The sequence below is a fragment of the Calidris pugnax genome, unplaced genomic scaffold (genome assembly GCF_001431845.1).
Source record: "Calidris pugnax isolate Ruff unplaced genomic scaffold, ASM143184v1 scaffold111, whole genome shotgun sequence".
NCBI lineage: Eukaryota > Metazoa > Chordata > Aves > Charadriiformes > Scolopacidae > Calidris > Calidris pugnax.
Genome location: NW_015090872.1, coordinates 1,615,228 through 1,635,558, shown reverse-complemented (window position 1 = coordinate 1,635,558; position 20,331 = coordinate 1,615,228). Strand labels below are relative to the sequence as shown.

Here is a 20,331-nt window from a genome sequence, read left to right as displayed (position 1 = left end):
AAAAACCCTTTCTTGTACTGGAACCTGCCACGGCTGTGCTCCACGTGGATAACCCTCCTGCCATTACATTTACTATTTTGGTATTGAATTAATTTTGCTCAGTGGAACCTGCTTAGAAGTAACATAAGTAGTAAGTTTTAAATTATTTAGGTAGCATTTTAAATAGCTTAAATCCTTCCTACTTCACAAGTTTCTGTGTGATAGTAGGAGAATGGGAATAAAATAATTGATATTATAAGGGATGAATGACAAGGCTTCATTGGCAAAGTGTGACATTAACACTCATGCATTCATTTCTTAGGAAATCATAGAATAAGTGAATTTCCTGGTGTCCCAAGAGCAGGTGGAAGAAAGGACAAGAAAAAGCAGACACATTATGAAATCATGAACTTGCGGTTTTCAGGGTAACACAGCTCATTTGGGTAATGACTGAAATAGAAAAGGCAAATCCAGGACTCTAGTATAAATACTAAAATTAGAGAGAGATCATTAAACAGTATTCAGCCTTTGAGGTGGTATGTGCTGAAGCAGACTTGTCTCTCTGTTTTTACAAGAAAAGGAAGGAGATGCTTTTTTTTTTGATGTTTTACTGACGCAACAGTGGCACACAATTTCTTTCAGTAAGGAAGGCTTGGACTGTGATGCTACAGGGATTTACATAAACTGAAATGTGACAAGAAGGTGGGAGAAACAGTGCTTAAAATCCTACTGCTATGTCTGCAGAGAGTCAAGATAATATTCTTTGCTGAGTGATTATTTTTCCAGGAATTCTTTGTCATTGTACTTGGCAGTGACAACCTGCCCCCGGTTGTTGGAAGTTCTCAAAGATACTTTTGCAGAATGTGGGTTTTTTTGGCTTCAGTGTACAAAACACTGCAAGAAAAGTACCCAGAATGAAATCCTGATCCACAAGTCAGCTTGAAAGATCACAGGATTTTTTGTGCTAGTTAATTCATTAATTGAAGTCAACCAAACAAGAGCTTTGGTGAGGATATCCCCAGAGTCTCTGAAAGCTGTTCACTTCCATTCTTCCCATTGGCATAAACAGCTGAATCTGGCCATAGTATTATCATTTTACATCACAAATTGTAGTTTAATGTGTGTATTTGCTATGTGGTTTTGCCTATTGCTTTGATTATGGAGCTAGAAAGCCCTTATGATCTTCCTTTAAATGTCTTCACTAATAAAATTGATCAAAAGTTACATGAAACAGTTTCGGTGGGATCCTTTTATCAGTGCTGGCCATATGAGTTACACATCAGATTGATTTGAAACTGATATTAGAGTTTAAAGAATAAAATCAAAGTATTACTACTTAAAGAACCTTATCTGCTTAAGACTCTTATCTTCCTTCACCCACAATATAAAGCCTCGGGAACTCCCATGGTTAAGATTATGCTCGAAATGAAGCAGGAGGATCTTGGGGAAGCAGCTGTGAGCCACAGAGAACTCACTTCATTTGGCTCTGGCCCTGTATTTCATGATCAGAGTGGGCTTGGGGCTCCTCCACCCTCACCAACGATGGATCCAGTTGTGTCCTGAGTTTTTCAGCATTGCCTTTCTGAGAGTGATGATGGGAGGGTAGTCTGGGGACTCTGGCCTTTTGCAACAGCCATATTTGTGTCCTGGAGGGAAACTAGAATGTGTGCATGAAGAAAACATTTTCTGTGGATCGAAGAGACCTGGAAAAATACTGAGTGGCATGACAATGGACTCCTGGAATCATTGGGCTAGTTGGGTAGGAAAAAGATTACATTTACCTTCTGTACACAAACTTTTGCTATGTATAACTTTGCTTTCCAAAATTATCCCTTTTATTTGTGTATATAAACTCTCTTCCTTTAATTATGCCCCCCTATGAAACTCAAGGTGATCTGCATGGCCACGCATTACCTTTGAGCTCCCTCAAGCGGCCATGAAACCGGCAGTTTGTTTGTTGCACGGGTGCTTTTGCAACGGAGCAGTTTAAGACCCTGTTTTTACAAGCAAATACAGTAAACTGAAAGAGCTGCTCTGATTTCAAGCAATCTAGACTACTTTAGGGCAGTTGAAATTGTGACCCCATCATTTCATAACATAGTTCTCTTTTGACAGATCTGTTAAAAGGCACGTATTGAGTGAAAAGTAAGCATTTTATGCCCAATAGTAGCTCACAGCAGATGCACAAGCATGCGATACCAGCATTTTTTGAATGGTTACTGATCAAATTAATGACAGAGAAGCTGGAAGTGGACCTTTTAGTTCACAGCACGTCAGGTAAAACACAACCCTTTTTTTTCCTATCATCTTGAAAAGGTAAATAAATCCTTTGGCTTAAACACCAAGTATTTCTGCCCTCATTGAGAACATATTTTAATCAAAAGCACAGCACCATCTCTCACTTGATGATGTATACATAGGATTCAGGTAATCTTTGGTGTAAGAAGATGAAATTTGACAGAAGGGTGGACATTTTTAAAGTGAGTAAGTACCTTTTTCAAGGGTTTGTCTAATATGGGAAGGCCTTTTTGGACCAAACAGCTGAAGTAAAATGACTTTAATAGCTGAAAGGAGCAATAATGGAGCAATTTTACAAGCTTTTGCATTTCCCTGTATGGTTACTGTAGGGCTTATTGCAGTCTACACCTTTAAGCTGGGTGGTTGTTTTGTTTTTCCACTTTGCTGTTGCTTACAACAGGTTTATTCCTCTTGAATGTCTCAAGCAAAATACTAATAGAAACCAGTGAAGCCTAGCTATGGGAGGAGAGAGGCTGGCAAAGCTGTGGAGGATGCAAGGGCCCACAGCACTGGCAGGGGAGCCTCCTTGGCAACCCCAGCACCAGGCAGGGCGCACACGGAGAGGGGAAACCTGCCTGCTGGGGAAACAAAATGACCCCCCAGCATTTCACATTTTAAATCAACCAGAGGCAAGAGAGACACCCTTCCTCCATGGAGCTCGCTTGCCGTTTGACTATAGGCCTGCCTTTAAATTCCCTTTAAATAGAAAAGGAGGCTGTAGATACTAACACCGCAAATAATGCCCTGCCAGCTGTGTGCCTACCACACCGTTTTGTCACTGCCGCAACTCTGGGCACAGTCTATATCGCTAATGCCCTCACCTGACCAGGAGGCCAGTTCAGGGGGACCTTTCCAGGGGATTTGGAATCTAAGGGATTCAGGGGACTGGAGCGAGTGCAGAGGAGGGCAATGAAGCTGGTGAGGGGGCTGGAAAACAAATCGTATGAGGAGTGGCTGAGGGAGTTGGGACTGTTTAGTATGAGGAAGAGGAGGCTTAGGGGAGACCTCATCACTCTCTACAACTTCGTGAAAGGACACTGTAGAGAGGTTGGTGCTGGTCTCTTCTCACAGGTAATTAGTGACAGAACGAGAGGGAATGGCTTCAAGCTCCAACAGGGTAGGTTTAGATTGAACATTAGGAAAGAATTTTTCACCGAAAGAGTGATAGGGCATTGGAACAGGCTGCCCAGGGAGGTGGTGGAGTCACCATCCCTGGCTGTGTTTAAGGGCCGTTTAGATGCAGTGCTAAGGGACATGGTGTAGGGGAGGACTGTGTAGAGTAGGGTAGATGGTTGGACTCGATGATCCCAAGGGTCTCTTCCAACCTAGACGATTCTATGATTCTATGATTTTAAGGAGTTTAGCGGCACCCTTATGTTCCTGTTTTAACTCAGAAGCCTCATTAATCGCAGTATCTGACGGTGGGGATTTCATACTTCTCACTTGAGCGCATTCCTCCTCCCTCACAGACTTGGGAGGGGGACCGCTGCCAGCCGCCATGCCGCCCCGCGCGCCCCGCTGCCATGGCAACCGGCCGCGGTGCATTGTGGGCCGGGCCCGCGGCCGCCCACCTGACTCGCGGGGAGCCCACGTGACGGCCGCTCACGTGATGGCGGCAGCGATGGCGGAAGAGGAGCGGGCGCTGCTGGGCCCCGCCGGTGGCGGTGATGATGGCGGCGGCGGTGGAGGGGGTTCTCCGGGCTCCCTCCGCGCCCTCCCCGCCGTCTGCGATCCTCGGCGCCTGCCGCACCGCCTCATTGTCCTCGCCCTCATGTGCTTCCTGGGCTTCGGTGGGTGGCGGGGGCGGGCAGGGGTCTGGGGTGCCGGGGCCGAGCTCTGAGGCCTCCCCTTCTCCTTGCAGGCAGCTACTTCTGCTACGACAACCCGGCGGCGCTCCAAACGCAGGTTCAACGGGTGAGTAGCTGCCTGGGGAAGAAGGTTATGGAGACCGGGGAGCGTCAGGCCGGGTCAGACAGTCTGCCTGTTCCTACTCGGATGCTTGTTCTGTGTCCCTGTGGCAACTTTTTATTTCCCCCCTTCTGTGTGCAGGATATGAAGGTGAACACAGCGCAGTTCATGGCACTCTACGCCTGGTATTCCTGGCCCAATGTGGTTCTTTGCTTCTTTGGAGGTTTTCTGATAGACAGAGTGTTTGGAATACGGTAAGTGTGGTGTTGGCGTTAGTCGTGTCCAATGGATGGTAGACTTAAAGTGCTTGTGAGGTATAGCCTTTATAATACAAAGTTTTTTCAGGTTGTAGTAAGCGTTTTCAGGTGTTGATTTTCTTTTTTTCACAAGTTCTAGGACTTTCCACTGGTATAAACAAGCTTCTTTCTCTTCATGCTTAAATAAAGTGGTGCTGAAAAAAGCCAGCCTGTACTGCCTCTTTTAAGGAAACTGTCAAGCTGTAGCATTTATTACAGAGAACTTTTATGGCATGCCAGACTCCCCTTGTTTCTTTGCTGTAGGCCTAATAAAGTGTTTTATAGGAAAAAAGAGTCTAGCTATGTATTAAGTGACTTTATTTTTCTTACAGGCTGGGCACTATAATATTTAGCATCTTTGTTTGTGTTGGGCAGGTAAGTGCAAATGAGAGGGTGAAAGATGATATTGTATCCGGAGCTTTTCTACTAGGGGTGGGGGGAAAAGCCCAAATGGGTTCGTGTGTAGTAGCATATGTTTCAGCAGGGGGTAGTCAGGTGAGGGAAAACTCTGAATTTTATTGGGGCCCTTAGGAGCAGGTGGGGTAATGGGGAAATGAGGACCTTGAAAGATAAGTGAAATAAGAATGTGAAGGAACCAAGTTTTTGTCTGTTTGATGTGGAACTGCTGTGTAGGTTTATTTGGGTAGAGTATGAGGATAAAGGTGAAGCATGACTTGAGCCTGTCAAGGTGTGTTCTGAGTGCAGTTTCAGAATGGGCCACGTTGAATGTTGTGCAGCCAGTGGGATGATGAAAAAGGTAGAGGGAGCCAAAGCAAAAATCTAGGAGTAGAAAGTGGGTGTGCAGGATTTCTGCAGGTCTGGGAAGGGAAAGCATTTTTGTTTCTCTTTCGAGGCCGTTCTAGTTTGTTCCATACTTCAAATATAAAATTATAATTTTTCCTTAAATGTTTGTGGCAGGTAATTTTTGCTTTGGGAGCACTACTTAATACTTTCTGGCTGATGGACATGGGCAGATTCATATTTGGGTAAGTCTAGAAGAGTATAGTGTGTGCTTTCCAAGGTAGGGACTGTCTGTGTCCTAGAAAGCTGCTGCCATGTTTACACTCAGAGACAAAATTGTTGGCTGTTGAAGCATGCAAGATCTTTGGTTGTATTTCCAGTCAAAGTTAGAAAATAAAAGATAAGACCTTGCAGGTCTTACTGAATTCACAAATTATGAAACTACTGATATAAAGACATCCAGTAAACTGATAAAACTTGTAGTCCTCCTTCTGCCTTAATTCTTACTTTTCTGGGTAAAAAGAATTCTTAGCAACAACAAATGCAACAGATCTGCTATGGTGGTAAAAATGAGAACATATGTCAGAAGAAATACCTCCAAGTTGTGGATATGCCAAAGTATAAAAATGCTGGAACATCTGACTGACTGTAGCGGGGCATGGGCAGATGATTCTTTGAAATTCAGATTCCAGGGAAGATCCCTGGTTTTGGTTTCATTTGGGTCAGGATCTATATCACCTGGTTCTTTAATGCAGAAGAGAAATGAGAAACTGCTGCCTATTGATTTAATTTCTGTAAGTGACTAAAGGCAATTTTAATTGTTTCTGAGGTAATTAAGATACCTTGTACTCTTAATTATTCTTAAGGTGCTGCAATTCTCTTTTGAATTTCACATATATACGTTAGATCAACCTGTACATAGATAAATTTCTCTGAAATACTGTCATCTTGGTATTGCCAGCAACTGATGGACTGCTTCCTTGTTGCTTTGCATATTTTAAGTAATGTGTCTTCTTTTGTGCCTTCTTTTTTTAGAATAGGTGGAGAGTCGTTAGCGGTGGCACAAAACACATATGCGGTCAGTTGGTTTAAAGGCAAGGAGTTAAATCTTGTGTTTGGATTACAACTAAGCATGGCAAGAATTGTAAGTGTAAAACTGTGGAGCTTTAATTCACAGACCTCAAGGTGTGCAGCTTGTCTTAGTAGGGAGACAGGCAGAAAATGGCATTTCTAATGCTCCTTAGGGAGTTTTAGTTAATAATAGTTATGAAATTTAAATTTGAAATGGTAAAAAGTTTGTGATACATAGACAAATGATACACAATTAAATAGGTTAATAAGGTTTCTTAAAACTTATGAAACCTCTAAAGAAGCCTGGGGGCATTACTAGTATAGGTTACTGGGTGGGATGGTCACAGTGCTGAATTTTATCAGTTACTGATTCTTGGCATATCATAAAATGTTGGCTTAACTGAGTGTGGTTTACAGCTTGGGGACTAGGTGAAGGCTCTGGTAAACGAGTTGGGGTGGCTACTTTTAGAACTCCCATCCTTATCTGCTGTTTTAAGATGTTTTTTGTCCCTGTTGCTGGTTCTGATAAGAACTGTGTGACTGCATCTCAGCTGTACTGTTTTGGTTTGATACAATCACCTTAACTGCTGCCAGAGGTGGGTTTGCATTAATGCACCAGGCTGTGAATGAAGAGTGGAGACCTGCCTCTCCTGTTGGGGGTCCTCTTTAGCAGCCTGTAAATACCACTGCAGTGTTTACCTCTGTAAAAGAGTTAGCTGGTCGCAGCTGGGTCTGAGTTGATGTTCAGGCTGTGGCTAATTAGCAGTTGCCTCATCTCAGCTGAACTGTAGTTAGGTGTCTGTTGTTAGCCATGGGATTGCAGCCCTGGGTCCCTGCTCTAGGGGAAGAAAGGGGGGAAAAAAAACCCCAAACTGTTTCTTCCTGGTGCCTCATGAGAATCCTGTTGGCTTTAACATGTGGTATTAAATTCAACTCAGTTTATCAGCTCATGCAGGGTACGATGTAAATTTATGGAACTTCTAATGTCTCCATTGGAACACGGTTAGAGTTGTATAAAGTTTCAGTTTGTGATGGTATATTATTGTTGCAATGGTGAATTTTCTACAAACACTGACCAAATCATCAGGGAATACTTTTATTGTTGTTGCTGGTGGTTTATGTTCCCTGTGTAGCATCTTACCTGTTTTTCTTTAAGCACTGTTCTATTTAATATTCCTTTTGAATCCATATAATTGTGAAATACGTTATTCTTCACATGAGTCTGTTTTGTCTAGGGGAGCACGGTGAACATGAATATCATGGGATGGATATACTCTAGAGTTCGAGATCTTCTGGGCTATACTGGTCCCAGTACTCTTGGGTTAACTCTCATGATAGGTCAGTAATATTTTGAATTGATGTCACCTGCTCTTTTCTGCTTCTGTGTGTTAATGATTTCTTTCTAATTTAAAAGCAGGATAAATATATTTGAGACTAGGAAGAGCAATTCAAGTACTGTTTGTATCAATGGCTAATATGCTTATGCATAGTGTATTATTAGTGTATCTGATAAAATGGTGTGGTTTGTGTGTTAATGATTTCTTTCTAATTTAAAAGCAGGATAAATATATTTGAGACTAGGAAGAGCAATTCAAGTACTGTTTGTATCAATGGCTAATATGCTTATGCAGAGTGTATGATTAGTGTATCTGATAAAATGCTGTGGTTTTTTTTTGGTTGCCAAACTCAAGTTTGTATCTCATGGAGATGAAACATTTCACATGCTTTGAGTAAAGGACAGTCTTGAAAATTTTTTCAAAAGTTATAATGTCAAAGCTTGTGTGTAGTTGTCAGTCTGATGTGTAAAAGTGAAATTTCAACTACTTTTGGCTCTGTGTTCCTTTCCTTCAGAGCTATGGGTATTAAGGACTTAGTAACAAGGCCCAGGCTTTGTTTCTGTTATCACAAGGTACAGATAAGGAGCTTGGCTGGGCTAAGTGGGAATGGTAGTGGTGGTCTAAATAAAATAAATGTAGTTACATGTTTGCACTCTTCTTCAAGGCAGATATCTCTCCTGTGGCAGACTTCAGTCTTTACACCTTATTCTTTGAGTTGTACAGAGACTGAGTCTTACAAGAAGCTGGTGTTAAACTTGATTAAAACTTGATTTGTATTAGATATGTAAAGGTACGCTACACTAGCTGTGCTTAAAAGCCAAATTACTACTGGAGTCAACAACTAAACATGTCGCATTGCCTTCTTGCAGGTGGAGTAACATGTCTCTTTTCACTGACCTGTGCATTGATCCTTGCTTATCTGGACAAGAGGGCACAGAAGCTCCTTTGTAAAGAGCAAGGGAAAACGGGTGAGTGCTGTGTCTGAACCTAACGTGGGCTTCATTCTTTTGTTCTGGAACAGACCTTCCAGTTACTCTGTGCACTGTGTAGGTTTGCATTCTGTGTAATTCGGTGGCTGCCCCTTAACAGTTTTTTCACAGTTATAGCTTTAATCATAACGTTACTCTGTGCACTGTGTAGGTTTGCATTCTCTGCCCCTTAACAGCTTTTTCACAGTTATAGCTTTAATCATAACATTTAGTCCATTTTTATATCAATAGGAAGTTTTGGAGTTTTAAACACCAGTTTACAGGCAGATGCAGTATAGTCTGTTTTATTTATAAAGCATGTGGAGAGCTTCCCAGTTCACATCAATTGGATCTGTGCCATTACCTCTGGCACTTTTTTTGTTGGAATTGGCTGTATCTCCTTTAATAGGTGTGCAAAAACACACAGCTCTTCTCCATCAATGTGTAATGTTGAGTTTTTTGTGGGGGAGAATTTGAACCAATTGAAAATAAGCTAAATTTGAGATCCAAGAGCAAGCATATGACATGAGGCTTCAGACCTAAATTTTGTGAGCTTATTAAACACTTCCATGAAAAAGTGGTTTGTATTTAATTCTGCTGCTAATACTTTCAAAAGCTTTAGAGAGCTTGTACATCCAGCTTAATGTGGGGAGAGACAACTTCTTCTTGACTTTGGCACTGTTGATTTAGGACCTGTGTATTCTTAACAGAATCTTGCTCTGCAAACTTTAAGCAAGAGAGTAGATAGCAGCAGGAACGTATGCTTCAGTAGTGACTTGTGATCACCTTAATGTTTATTCACTGAATAAACATTATTCAGATAAACACTTATGCTGGCTGAAACAATGTTGTCTCTTGCCCCACTCCAGGTGAAGTGATTAAGCTAACTGATGTGAAGGACTTCTCTTTGTCCTTGTGGCTGATATTTGTAATCTGCGTCTGTTACTATGCAGCGGTTTTCCCTTTCATTGGACTTGGAAAGTAAGTTCTCTCACATACTCATTCCTCTTGAATTTGGTCAGGGTTTAACTAGCTACTTATAAAGGGAGAGGCGAAGGCTAATGCTTAAGAATCTCAGGTGGTTACAGAACCACTGGTCTCCCAGCATGTCTGTGCTGTGGTTTGTCATTTTTTTCTATGGCATTGTTTGCTATATTTGTGATATGAATTAAAACAGCTCTTACAGTTTCCTTATCTGCTGAGCTTTGTGGGAAATACCATAGGCTGAGTTGTCAGAACTCAAAAGCCTAACGCATGCTCTGTTTCCTGATTAAAACTTGATACAGAGTTAAAGTGTGACATGAGTTTTTTGGTGTGGGAAGCTGTGGACAGTTGTGTTTATGTCAAAGCTGTATAGGTATATTTAAGTGTTACCTGTAAACTAGGTTGTTGTGCCTTTATTCTGTCTAGCTTAATTTTTCTTTCGTGTCATACAAGTATGTATTTTTCTAAATCTGTGTTTTGTTTTTTTTTTTTTAGGGTTTTCTTTATTGAGAAATTCAAATTCTCATCTCAAGAAGCAAGTGCAATTAACAGGTATGTTATGGTTGATTTACTGAGCAACGACACTAAATGAATTATGTTTTCCTGGTTTGAAGATGAATTTGTGATGGAGCCAAAAAACCAAACAGAACCCCAAAACAATGAAACACTTGCTGGTATATGATTCCAAGAGTTCAGTTCTTTTATTTTTATTCTCTTGTAGTATTGTGTATATCATATCAGCGCCCATGTCCCCAGTCTTTGGACTCCTGGTGGATAAAGTTGGAAAGAATATCATCTGGGTTTTATGTGCTGTAATAACTACACTTGCTTCTCATATTATGTTGGCTTTTACCTTCTGGAACCCCTGGATAGCAATGGTAACTAATTCTCTGAGACCTATAGCTAAATGTGATAAAATAAGAAACGGAGTTGATGCTGAATTATTCTGCATACGTTGCTACTGTCTTCTGACTGTTTAGATAGTATATCCTTCTTGAAGTCAGGGACATAAAAATAGGCTTTGAGGACTATGTAAACTGAGTTTGAAGATGGTGGAAAAGCAAAGAATGCGTAATACAGGCAGAACTAACGTGAAGTAACTGTGGTCTGAAGACAACACTTCAGGTTTTGGTGTTTTGTGGAAGGAAGCAGTAGTTATGCATCTCTGTTTTGAGGTGAAAAAGGCTGGCTGCTGCAGTCTGTAGTAGTAATTCTGTCGTTTAGTGCAAAAGGATGTTCAGCTTCCTGGGAAGGATGGGATTAGATGGGAGGGCTGTATGGAGTGGCAATTCCTTGTCCCTTCAGAGATGGCCTCATTTTGTCACAGTATCTGCAATTTGGTGGTGTTCTGATGCAGAGGTCTCCTTTCATGGCACTCCTTATACTAGCTATTGCTAGATTACTGTATTAAGTGCTTGCCTTTCTCCTAAAACTTGTTCTTTTGGTGTAGTTCTGAAGCTTATTACTGTTTCTTAAACTATCTCTAATGTGCTGTATTGGATAGTGGCAAATGTCAATAAGAATCTGTTATTGGTTTACTTTCCTAGGGCAGATTCCATGAAGAATTGCTTTTGAACTAAGGTTTACAGGGTTAAATACCAGTGTATAAGTGTTTAAAAACAGGATCCTTGCTTTCAGGTATTTTCCTAGTGAGTTGCAGCATTAATCGTTTCCTCTGGATATTCAAGTCAAGCTCTTTACTTAATGATAATTAGATAGGGTCTAGTTTGTGGGTCATTCCTGGAAAAACTTCTCTCTCCTTCTAAATGTGCATACTTAGGAAAAGTAACACTTGTTTTCCAATACTGTTCTCTTTTGGGAGAAGGGGGAAATCAATATGTTCAGTTATTAGAACTTTACAGCAAAAATGCATCTCATCTAACATCTGTTCACTTGCTCTTATTTCACCAGTGTTTGCTAGGAGTGGCCTACTCATTGCTTGCCTGTGCCTTGTGGCCCATGGTGGCCTTTGTTGTTCCAGAACATCAGCTGGGAACTGCTTATGGCTTGTAAGTACTTAAATCTGTCTGTTCCTGGTGCTATACAGAGACTGTGTCCTGATACTATTGAACCACTGAATAGCAAGTGGTTAATGGTTACTGGTTCCTCCAAGTTCAATCTAGTGGGAAGTCTTGTGTAACTTCAGAATGTGTGTGGTGGAGCATGTGGTTGTGGCAGATGCACAGAAGCTTCTGCAAAATGTGGAGTCTCTGTCATATGTCATAACAAATGGGGAGAAGTTAATCTCATTGTTTGTTCAGTGCCTCTAATGATGTTTTCTTCAAAAATAAACTTCTACAGAGTGGTAATCCTTTGTTTATGTATTAGTATGCAGTCTATCCAGAATCTTGGTCTGGCAATTATTGCTATAGCAGCTGGGATGATTCTCGACACAAGAGGATACTTGTTTCTTGAAGTCTTCTTCAGTGCTTGTGTTTGCTGTAAGTACTAAAAACATTGAAAATGGATTCTGTACGTTCGGGAAGCTTTATTTGGCTTTTTTCTTAGTAAGAGTCATTTAGATCTGGTGTTGGGGGATATGGTGTAGGGGAGAACTTTGTAGAGTGTGGTTGATGTTTGGACTCGATGATCCCATGGGTCTTTTCCAACCTGAATGAATCTACGATTCCTGGAAAACAGTAATAAATTCTTTTGAGTTAGAGCTTTCAACTGGGGCAATGTTGAAAGTAATTCAAACCTAGTGAAGTGTTTTGTGGTTCTTTTGAAATGATTTAGTGTAAGTAGTTTCAGTGTTTAAAAAAAATAATAAAATAAGACTGAGTAAAAGGGTAGGTGAATGATACTCTTAAAGGTGATGTTTAGGAGGGCTGTTATTGATGTAACTAAAACTAAAATTACCTTTTTTTGAGTTACCATGCTACTTATGAGCATAGTGGAATTTTCAAAAGCAATTAAGAGATGCTGTTGGCAAAAATTTCCCCTCATTACAACTACCATGATAAATCTTGGTTGTATGTTAAAGCTGTTCTGTCACTGTTGTAAATTTATTGTCAGCTAAAACTGTTCCTCTGTTCCTTTTTTTTTAGTGTCACTAATAGCTGTGGTCATGCTGTATTTTGTGAATCACCTCACAGGTACGTGTTTTCAGCTTCTCTTGATATTTGTTTTTGTCATAATTCTTGAAGTTATCAAGCTGAACTGTTTACAGGTGGTGGCAGGTGCTGAATCTCCTGGCAGGTCCTGTGGCAGGTGCTGTATCTCATGGCTTTAGCACCAGGAATATCTTTTGATGAGGCCTTGTCCTTGTACCATCATCTTCATAGATGCTGTAGTGTGTAATTCCCTGAACCTTGCTGTGGTGTTAAATCTCATCAGGAGGGCAGTGGTACTTATCCCTTCAGCTGACTTGAACAAAAGTGTGGCATATTCTGCAGCTTTTTCTAAAGTGCATATCAAATTTGACTGTATGTGTATCTGCAAATATAAAAACTTAATTATGTAGGCTTTCCTTCAAATAGCAGTATTCTTTCTCAACTGTTCGTTTTTTTGAAGCAGTAAATACTGAAAGATCTGGAAGGGATATTAGTTTGTTTCTTTCAAAGTCGTTTCCACTTTCCCTACAACTCAGTAAAATACTAAAGAAACTTTATTGTTACTCAACAGAAAACTGGATCAGGCTTGAGAGCTTAGTTTGGGTCCTGATTTTGCTTGCTTGGATTATGAGCATGTTGATCTTTCTCTTTACCTTAGTTTCTGCTTTTGTAAAATGACTCCACTGATTTCTTTTGTCAAGTGCACTGAGAACTTCTGTAGTGAGGTATGATATCAAAGATAAAATGCAAAAAAGACCAATTTAAAAAGTTTCAAAGTGTATATTACTTCTGTGCAGGTGGTGATCTCAACTGGTCTGCAAAGAAAAGGGAAAAACTGCAAAAAGTAGCTGCAAATGAGTAAGTATAAAGAACAGTGTCCTTATGAAATGTTTACACTGAAGTAATTAAGTAGATTACTGTCTGAAATCAGGCTCTTTGTAGCTCTGCCATTTGTATTGAATGTTGTTTTCTTTCTTACCAGTTAGTAGTAGGATTTCATATTCCTGCCTCCTGTGAATTAATAATTAGAGGAGGTAGCAAGTAGCAGGGAAAAGTGCCAGAAAAAGACACCTGGTTATTTTTCTTTATTTCTGGTAGCCTTCCAACTGAGTGGAACTGGAGTGTGTTTAGAATGTTTTATCACTTTTTAAAAAATGTGCTTCATATATATGGTGCATACCTGACCTGGTCATCAGCGAACATTACCTGGGTTTAATGTCAGGTTAGGCATGGACCAATTATTTTAAGTGTAATTAAAAGCTACATTTCTCTTCAGAAGAAACTACACTCCAGTCACTTCCCTTTCAGTGTCAGCTTGCTCTTCTTGCAGTCTTATTTAGAAGTTTTAATTGAACTTGGCTCTGAAAACTGTGGCTTGAGTCTAAATTGCAGTGCTAATGTGAAACAGTTTGTGGTCAGATGTGTGTCATAAATGTTACTGATTAAAGCGATATCCTTTAAGGATATCCTTGGATATCCTTAGTTCTAGGGCACTGGATTTATCCCCTTTGCAGAGCAGAAAGTTTACTTGCTTTTTTATTTGCTATGCAAGAATGTTAAATGAGGGGTAAAGCTCTCCATGGGTATGGAATGCTGTACAGAGGAGTCAAACACTGGGTCAGTCTTACAACTTTCAAAATAATTGCCTTGTATTAGGGGAAGAGGGAAGAAAAAGCATTGTATCCATTAAGAAATGTCACCTTAAAGACAAACAAAAGACCCTTCCACTCCAGCTTCTTCATTATCTGCTTAAATGTGTAGAAAAATTTGTTTTTTTTTAAAGTAGACATAATGTAAAGTCTGTCTATCAGACTGAATTTGAGCAGCCTAATTTGTCCTGAGGACATTGTTGAAGATGCTTCTTCTAATAGTGTCTCAGCACCCAAAAATTGTGTTACCTTTTCCTAGTTTTAATTAGCGCTGAGGGGATTAAAAATATGTGCCTTGGAGAATGTAGTATCAATGGGGATGAAGTCTTGGTTAATTTATTGGCTTTTTAAAAAATAAACTTAAAGCAAATGTTTAATTTTCTTAAGGGTAGAACATGTCTAAGAAATATGAGGTTCTGATCTAAATCTAGATCTAAATCTGTTTTGGTGAGTTTGTGGTTGGGAACTGTTGGAGAGGGCAGAGTGTATGACTCTAGTCATATTTTAACACTTATGTGTAAGAATAAGTCAATGTGCAGCAAGTCACAGCTTTCAAGATAACATCTGTAGACTTCAAGCTGCTTGTAGGTGAACAACACAGAATTTTTCTTTTGAAATGCTTTCTGTTCTGACCTAATTCAGCTCTGCGAGTCTCTTCAGATCTTGAAGCTCATTTGCCTGTAATGTTATTGGAATTCTTTACTTTTTCATAGATAACTACATTTCACCTGCAGGTATTATAAATCTCACAGTTATATATAAATTAATTCCAGATAAATACTTTGCTAACAAGATGTCTCTTGTATACGGGCTTTATGGACTTGTCTAAATCTGGACTATGTAACTGTCCATATGATGATAATTAGGTTAATCTTGAATAAAAACCCCAAATGTCTGTTAACAAGGTCTAGCCAGGTGACTTGTGGGGTTTAACGTGGTTTGGTTTCTTGTCCTAATTTGTGGGCTTTTTTTATGTATCATATAAATCTCACAGTTATATATAAATTAATTCCAGATAAATACTTTGCTAACAAGATGTCTCTTGTATACGGGCTTTATGGACTTGTCTAAATCTGGACTGTGTAGCTGTCCATATGATGATAATCAAGTTAATCTTGAATAAAACCCCCAAATGCCTGTTAACAAGGTGTAGCCAGGTGACTTGTGGGGTTTAAGGTGGTTTGGTTTCTTGTCCTAAATTGTGGGCTTTTTATGCATCGGTCTTGAGAGAAGCTCAAGGAAACTAAAATGTCACCATGATGAACGTGCTGCCTTAGTTGTGATGAGTATGACCCTTGGAGAGAAGCTCAAGGAAACTAAAATGTCACCAAACATGATGAACATGCTGCCTTAGTTGTGATGAGTATGACTCTTGAGCCAAAAGGTCACAGCCAGATTTTAATACAAATGCAACAAAAAATCCCCCACCTTATACCCAGGAGCAAAGGAATTTGATGTCCAAATAGAGCTGCTTTTTCAATCAGCCTGGCCCATATGGGATGTCTGTAATTTCCAGTATTTACTGTGAGAGATGGCTTTGTACTGATGTCTGTAATTTCCAGTATTTACTGTGAGATGGCTTTTTACTAGTGTATGCTGTGGGATAGAGTGTCTTAGAAGGATATTTTCAGTAATTTCTATTACAATGTTTTTTGCAGAAAAGAAATTTGAATAGCAAATATCATCCAGAAGTGGGGAGCATTTGATCAGCATCATGTCAACTTGAAGAATTATAGTGTTTAGTTTGGTGGTCAGCACTGGACAGTAGTTCTTTGGAAAAGAAACTAACATGCTGGGCATTTTACAGTAAATGGCTAGATTTTATGCTTTGTAACCAGTTTTAACTAATGCCAAATCATCTCTTAATTTGAATGGAATGGGTTTACAGCGTTTTACGCTGTGTTTAAGCTCTGCTGTTGGAGAGGGTACTCTGCAACCCGAGACAAACGTGTTTATGTTGAGATAAAGGCTAGTATAAAGTATCTTCTATATGCAGCACTACCATTTTGGTGGGGGTGGAGACTTCTTAAAGTAATGGCATTTTATGTTCTGTAATAAGGCTTATTGCTTTACAGAGCTTAGAAATGGGTCACTGTTACTACTTTTGTCACTGTCTTAATGCAAACCACTGTCTTAAGCTAAGTGTATTTAGAGCTCTGTTGGGTCCTGGTTAAGACGTACGTGGAAGATGAGCGACAACGCTCTGGTCAAATATTGACTCTTTTGTAGGAGACTGCTATTAGTTCTGAAGACTGCTGAGCAGTCTTTTATTTGCATTTTTGACAATTGATTCTTTTTGTATTGTAATCTTTATTTTAAGGACTGAAAGCTTGTTGAATAAAAAAATAGTAAAAATTGATACAAAAGCTCACCGAACGTGTTGTAATCTGTGAAAACCAAAAGGTTTATCTTTCTACTGAAGTCTTGTGATCTAAATAAAAGGAAACTGCAGAAAACAGCCTCTCTCTTTCTTTACACTGAATTAGAGTGATCCATATGCATCTCTTAGGCTCTTTTAATCTGATATCCAGTATTCATCTATAAACATTACAAGCTGCTTCTAGTTATTAAAAATAGAACTTGTGTGCATGGCAATATAAAGTTGCTTGGGTTTGCACTCCTCAGTGCGAATATCTTAAACCAATTTTCTTTTCCAGAGTGGAAGAACAAGAGAGACTCAGACGTCAAAATGAAGATGACTTGGCTAAATTACAGCCAAAAGCTGATGACTTTAGTTTAAGGAATAAATACCTCTCCAAACTAGGCGCTCAGGTATAATAGTGAAGAATAGCACAATGAGATGTTTATTTTAAGAACTTGGTTTATTGTTTCAAAGAGCCAGCAAGTCAACCTCTAATTAAAATGTTAAATGTATGCTTGTTTTCAAAAATTAAGTCTCACCAGTGGTAATTAAAAACTCAATGAAGAAAATGAACCAATGACTGGCAGATCAAATAAGTTGAGGAGCAGGCTTCTTTTTGATGCATGATTTTTTTTTTAATTTTATTTTTTTTGCAGCTACCAGATAATTACTCTTCCTATTTATCGACAATGGTGCACAGAAGTGTGTTGAAATAGCAGCTTGCCCCACTTGCAAAAGCAGAAACACATTGAAGTTCCTGGTCCACAAAACTCTGTTTCCAGTACAGACAACTGCCACAGCAAGAACACAGTGATGCATCATACTTTTCTGCAAGCATAGATCCTATTTTCAAAATACTTGGCTTAAGCTCCCCATTCTACACTTTTGGTAAATCAATGAAGGATCATCTGGCTGTTTATTTGACCCCGTGAGCTACTACACCCTCTTGTCTAAAATAGCCAGTGAGTAGCTCCAGCAAAGACTTGATCTCCTCAACAGTGTCTGAAATGTGAAAGCTTTGTTTCAGTAATCAAACTGCTGTGAAATGAGCCTTGATGTGGGTGTGGGTTGTTTGCCCTCTCAGGTTGGACAGCTTGGTTACCAGGTTGGAAATGGTCTGTTCCATTTTTCTTATAGAAAAATCTAAGGAAAGACTACCATTTTATTTTTGGTCCTAGCAAATATTTCAGAGGAAACCAAACTATACAATTTCAGTGTTACAGTTCAAAAAGTGCTAGACCTGGAAGTTAATACCAGGTCACAGGCTTAGCAATAAAACCTCATGTAAGTCCTGATTAATGTGAAAATTGATGTATTTTTAAGAAGTTGTGATTAAAAAAAATGATGAAAAGAGTTAAATGTAAGAACTGAAGGCTGTTATTCAGTGGAAAAATGTTGATTTCATAATGAAACTCAAGGCTTTTCCGTAATTTCAGTGAAAGTGAAATTTTCAGTGAAAGGCTTGTTGCTGAATATCTTAGTAGCCACTCCTGCGGAGTACTTTCCTTTGTTTTTTATTAATGTTAAAGGCTCACTTATGTAATCGAACAAATTATTCCTCAACTAAGCTAATCTTACTTTAAAAGTCAAGATCATCTGGCTTTTTGAAGCACTAGCTACACAGAATGAAGAGCTGCTACACAAGTAGAGGTTAAGGCACACAGGGGTGTGTGAGCTTTCCTTGGCTGACTTCAGGGACTCCTTGTGTGCTGCAAAATGCTTACGAGCCTTTGAGTTGCTTGACTGCAGAGAAAGTAGTTTGTTGTAATAAAAATGTTATATTATACCTGTAATTTTTTTTTCCTACAGTAATTTAAGCAGACCTCCTGGAACTCATGGTCTTAAGGTGTTTTTCTTTAAAGATGCTTTTCAGTGGAGATTTCTTTCGTCTTCCTGAACAACTGTCATCTTCATGAAAGACTAAACCAGGACTATTTTGGTTAATAGTTCTGTATTCTGAAGAATAATCTAGGAAAATCAAGTAGTAGGTTGTGAATTGTGCCAAGCTTGCTGCTGAAGGGGAGTGGTGCCCTGATCTGTGATAATTGTTGCTTTCTGTGCTCCCTTTGAGAATCAAACACTATCAGCTCTGAGACTGGTTGATGCAAGATGGTTTATTTTTCCATGTAGACTTGTGAATTCTGGGTCTTTTTTAATAAAAGCTTTAAATGGGTACTGGCACCTGTATTTTTATTACCTGACTTTTTAGTGTTACATTGTTGCCCTTGGTTGTTGAGACTTACACATGCATTTTTATTTTTAATAAACAAGCATGACTTCTGCTTTCCCTTGAGAAATATGTAGAGTTTCTGGGGAAGTGTATCTTTGAGGATCTGAAGGTAAAGTTTCATCCGCTGAGGGATGATGCATTTTTCATTCTTGGGGAGGGAGGGTTTTAGATTCTTGTTCTTCTGGGTCTCTTCATCTCCTTCAGCTGCCTGCTTCTCCTAATTCTGGCATGTTATGGTTGTAGATAATTCTTCTGCTGTTACCCATGGACCAGCGTTTCGTGTGTGACATGACAGACAGTAACTGTGAACTTAATGTCTTACTGAAACTTTATTTTCAGTTCCTAAATTCTTTCTACCCTTGAGCATTCTACCCTGAAGTACTGTGGTGGACTTCTGTAAATGACATAACTTCCCATGTCAGCTCAGTTCCAAACACCCTAGCCTTTCCTTTCTGAGGGATTGCAGCCCATTGATTTCCTTTAGTTTGCTTTTTCATTTGTGGACGTGCAGCATAGGAGCCATCTGGCTTTTGTTCCCTTATCCCCCAATAAATTTTTGGTAGGATAGAGCTGCCTTCTTGCTATTGCCAACCTTTTTAGTCTTGCTGCTGTGTTTGTGCTTCAGATTTTCAACACACACACTTCATAGGTTCAGGTCAGTCATCAAGAGGAAGATGGATTTTTTGGATTCTCAAATACAGTTTCTTTTTGATAGTGAAAATCTGGTTGTGGTTATTGTGGGAGGGATGTGGCCAGCATCTACAGCAGCGAGCAGGCTGCCTGCCATGGCTGGGGAGGGACTGTTTGAGCACGGGCTGCTGGAGTGTTACCTGGCAGTATTTGTGCAAGTGCAGTTTGCAATGAATTCGGAATGGCTTGAGCTGTAAGCTGCTTACCCTTATGACTGCCTCCTCCTCCTGTGTAGCTTCCCTTAATGGCTTCTAACCCCATAACCCTAAGAAGCTGTTCATACAGTATGGCTTTCCTGACTGGTTTGGTTTTTGGTTTTTTTCATAAATTCAGAGTTTATGGATTGGGCTCTGCTTGTGGACTGCAGTGGTCTGACTAAATTCTTCTTGTGGATATGCACACTTGCCTGGAGATGTTTACAGAGGAGTTAGCAACTATGGTAGTAAACAGTAGTTCAACACAATATTTTATCAAATTTATCTGGGTAAATTTCTGAGGGGAGGTGTAACTTACGAAGAATACAAATGGTGTTATCCATCCCTGCTATTACTGCTGCTCATGTGGGGTATGCCAAGGCTTGGGGGCTCCCAGAGCTGCTGTTGCTTTCGGGTGGGTCTGTTCCTTTTTATTGGGTGTGAGGTTTGTGGGTTTTTTGCTGTGGATTTTTTTTTTCTCCTATTGACGTGTCTTTCCTTCAGGGGTTATTGCTGGATATTTCAATAGGCTTTCTCATTAAAAAATTGGTTAATGTTCCATTGCCTATCT

General features: G+C 39.8%; 1 protein-coding gene across 2 annotated transcripts; it reads left to right on the top strand.

The window, feature by feature from the left end:
• The first annotated feature begins 3,872 nt into the window (after positions 1-3,872).
• Positions 3,873-18,821, top strand: MFSD1 (major facilitator superfamily domain containing 1). 2 transcript variants are annotated; one of them, XM_014946028.1, is made up of 17 exons: positions 3,873-4,067; positions 4,139-4,191; positions 4,327-4,439; positions 4,814-4,856; positions 5,400-5,467; positions 6,258-6,366; positions 7,529-7,631; positions 8,500-8,598; positions 9,468-9,579; positions 10,078-10,134; positions 10,304-10,460; positions 11,494-11,591; positions 11,911-12,023; positions 12,630-12,677; positions 13,433-13,493; positions 16,942-17,056; positions 17,303-18,821. In XM_014946028.1, the coding sequence occupies exons 1-17, from the start codon at positions 3,887-3,889 to the stop codon at positions 17,360-17,362; spliced, it is 1,590 nt and encodes a 529-aa protein (XP_014801514.1). In that variant the 5' UTR covers positions 3,873-3,886; the 3' UTR covers positions 17,363-18,821. The 2 variants fall into 2 exon arrangements, with proteins under 2 accessions (XP_014801514.1, XP_014801515.1); XM_014946029.1 differs by lacking the exons at positions 16,942-17,056; positions 17,303-18,821 and adding an exon at positions 15,943-16,740.
• The last annotated feature ends 1,510 nt before the right edge of the window (positions 18,822-20,331 follow it).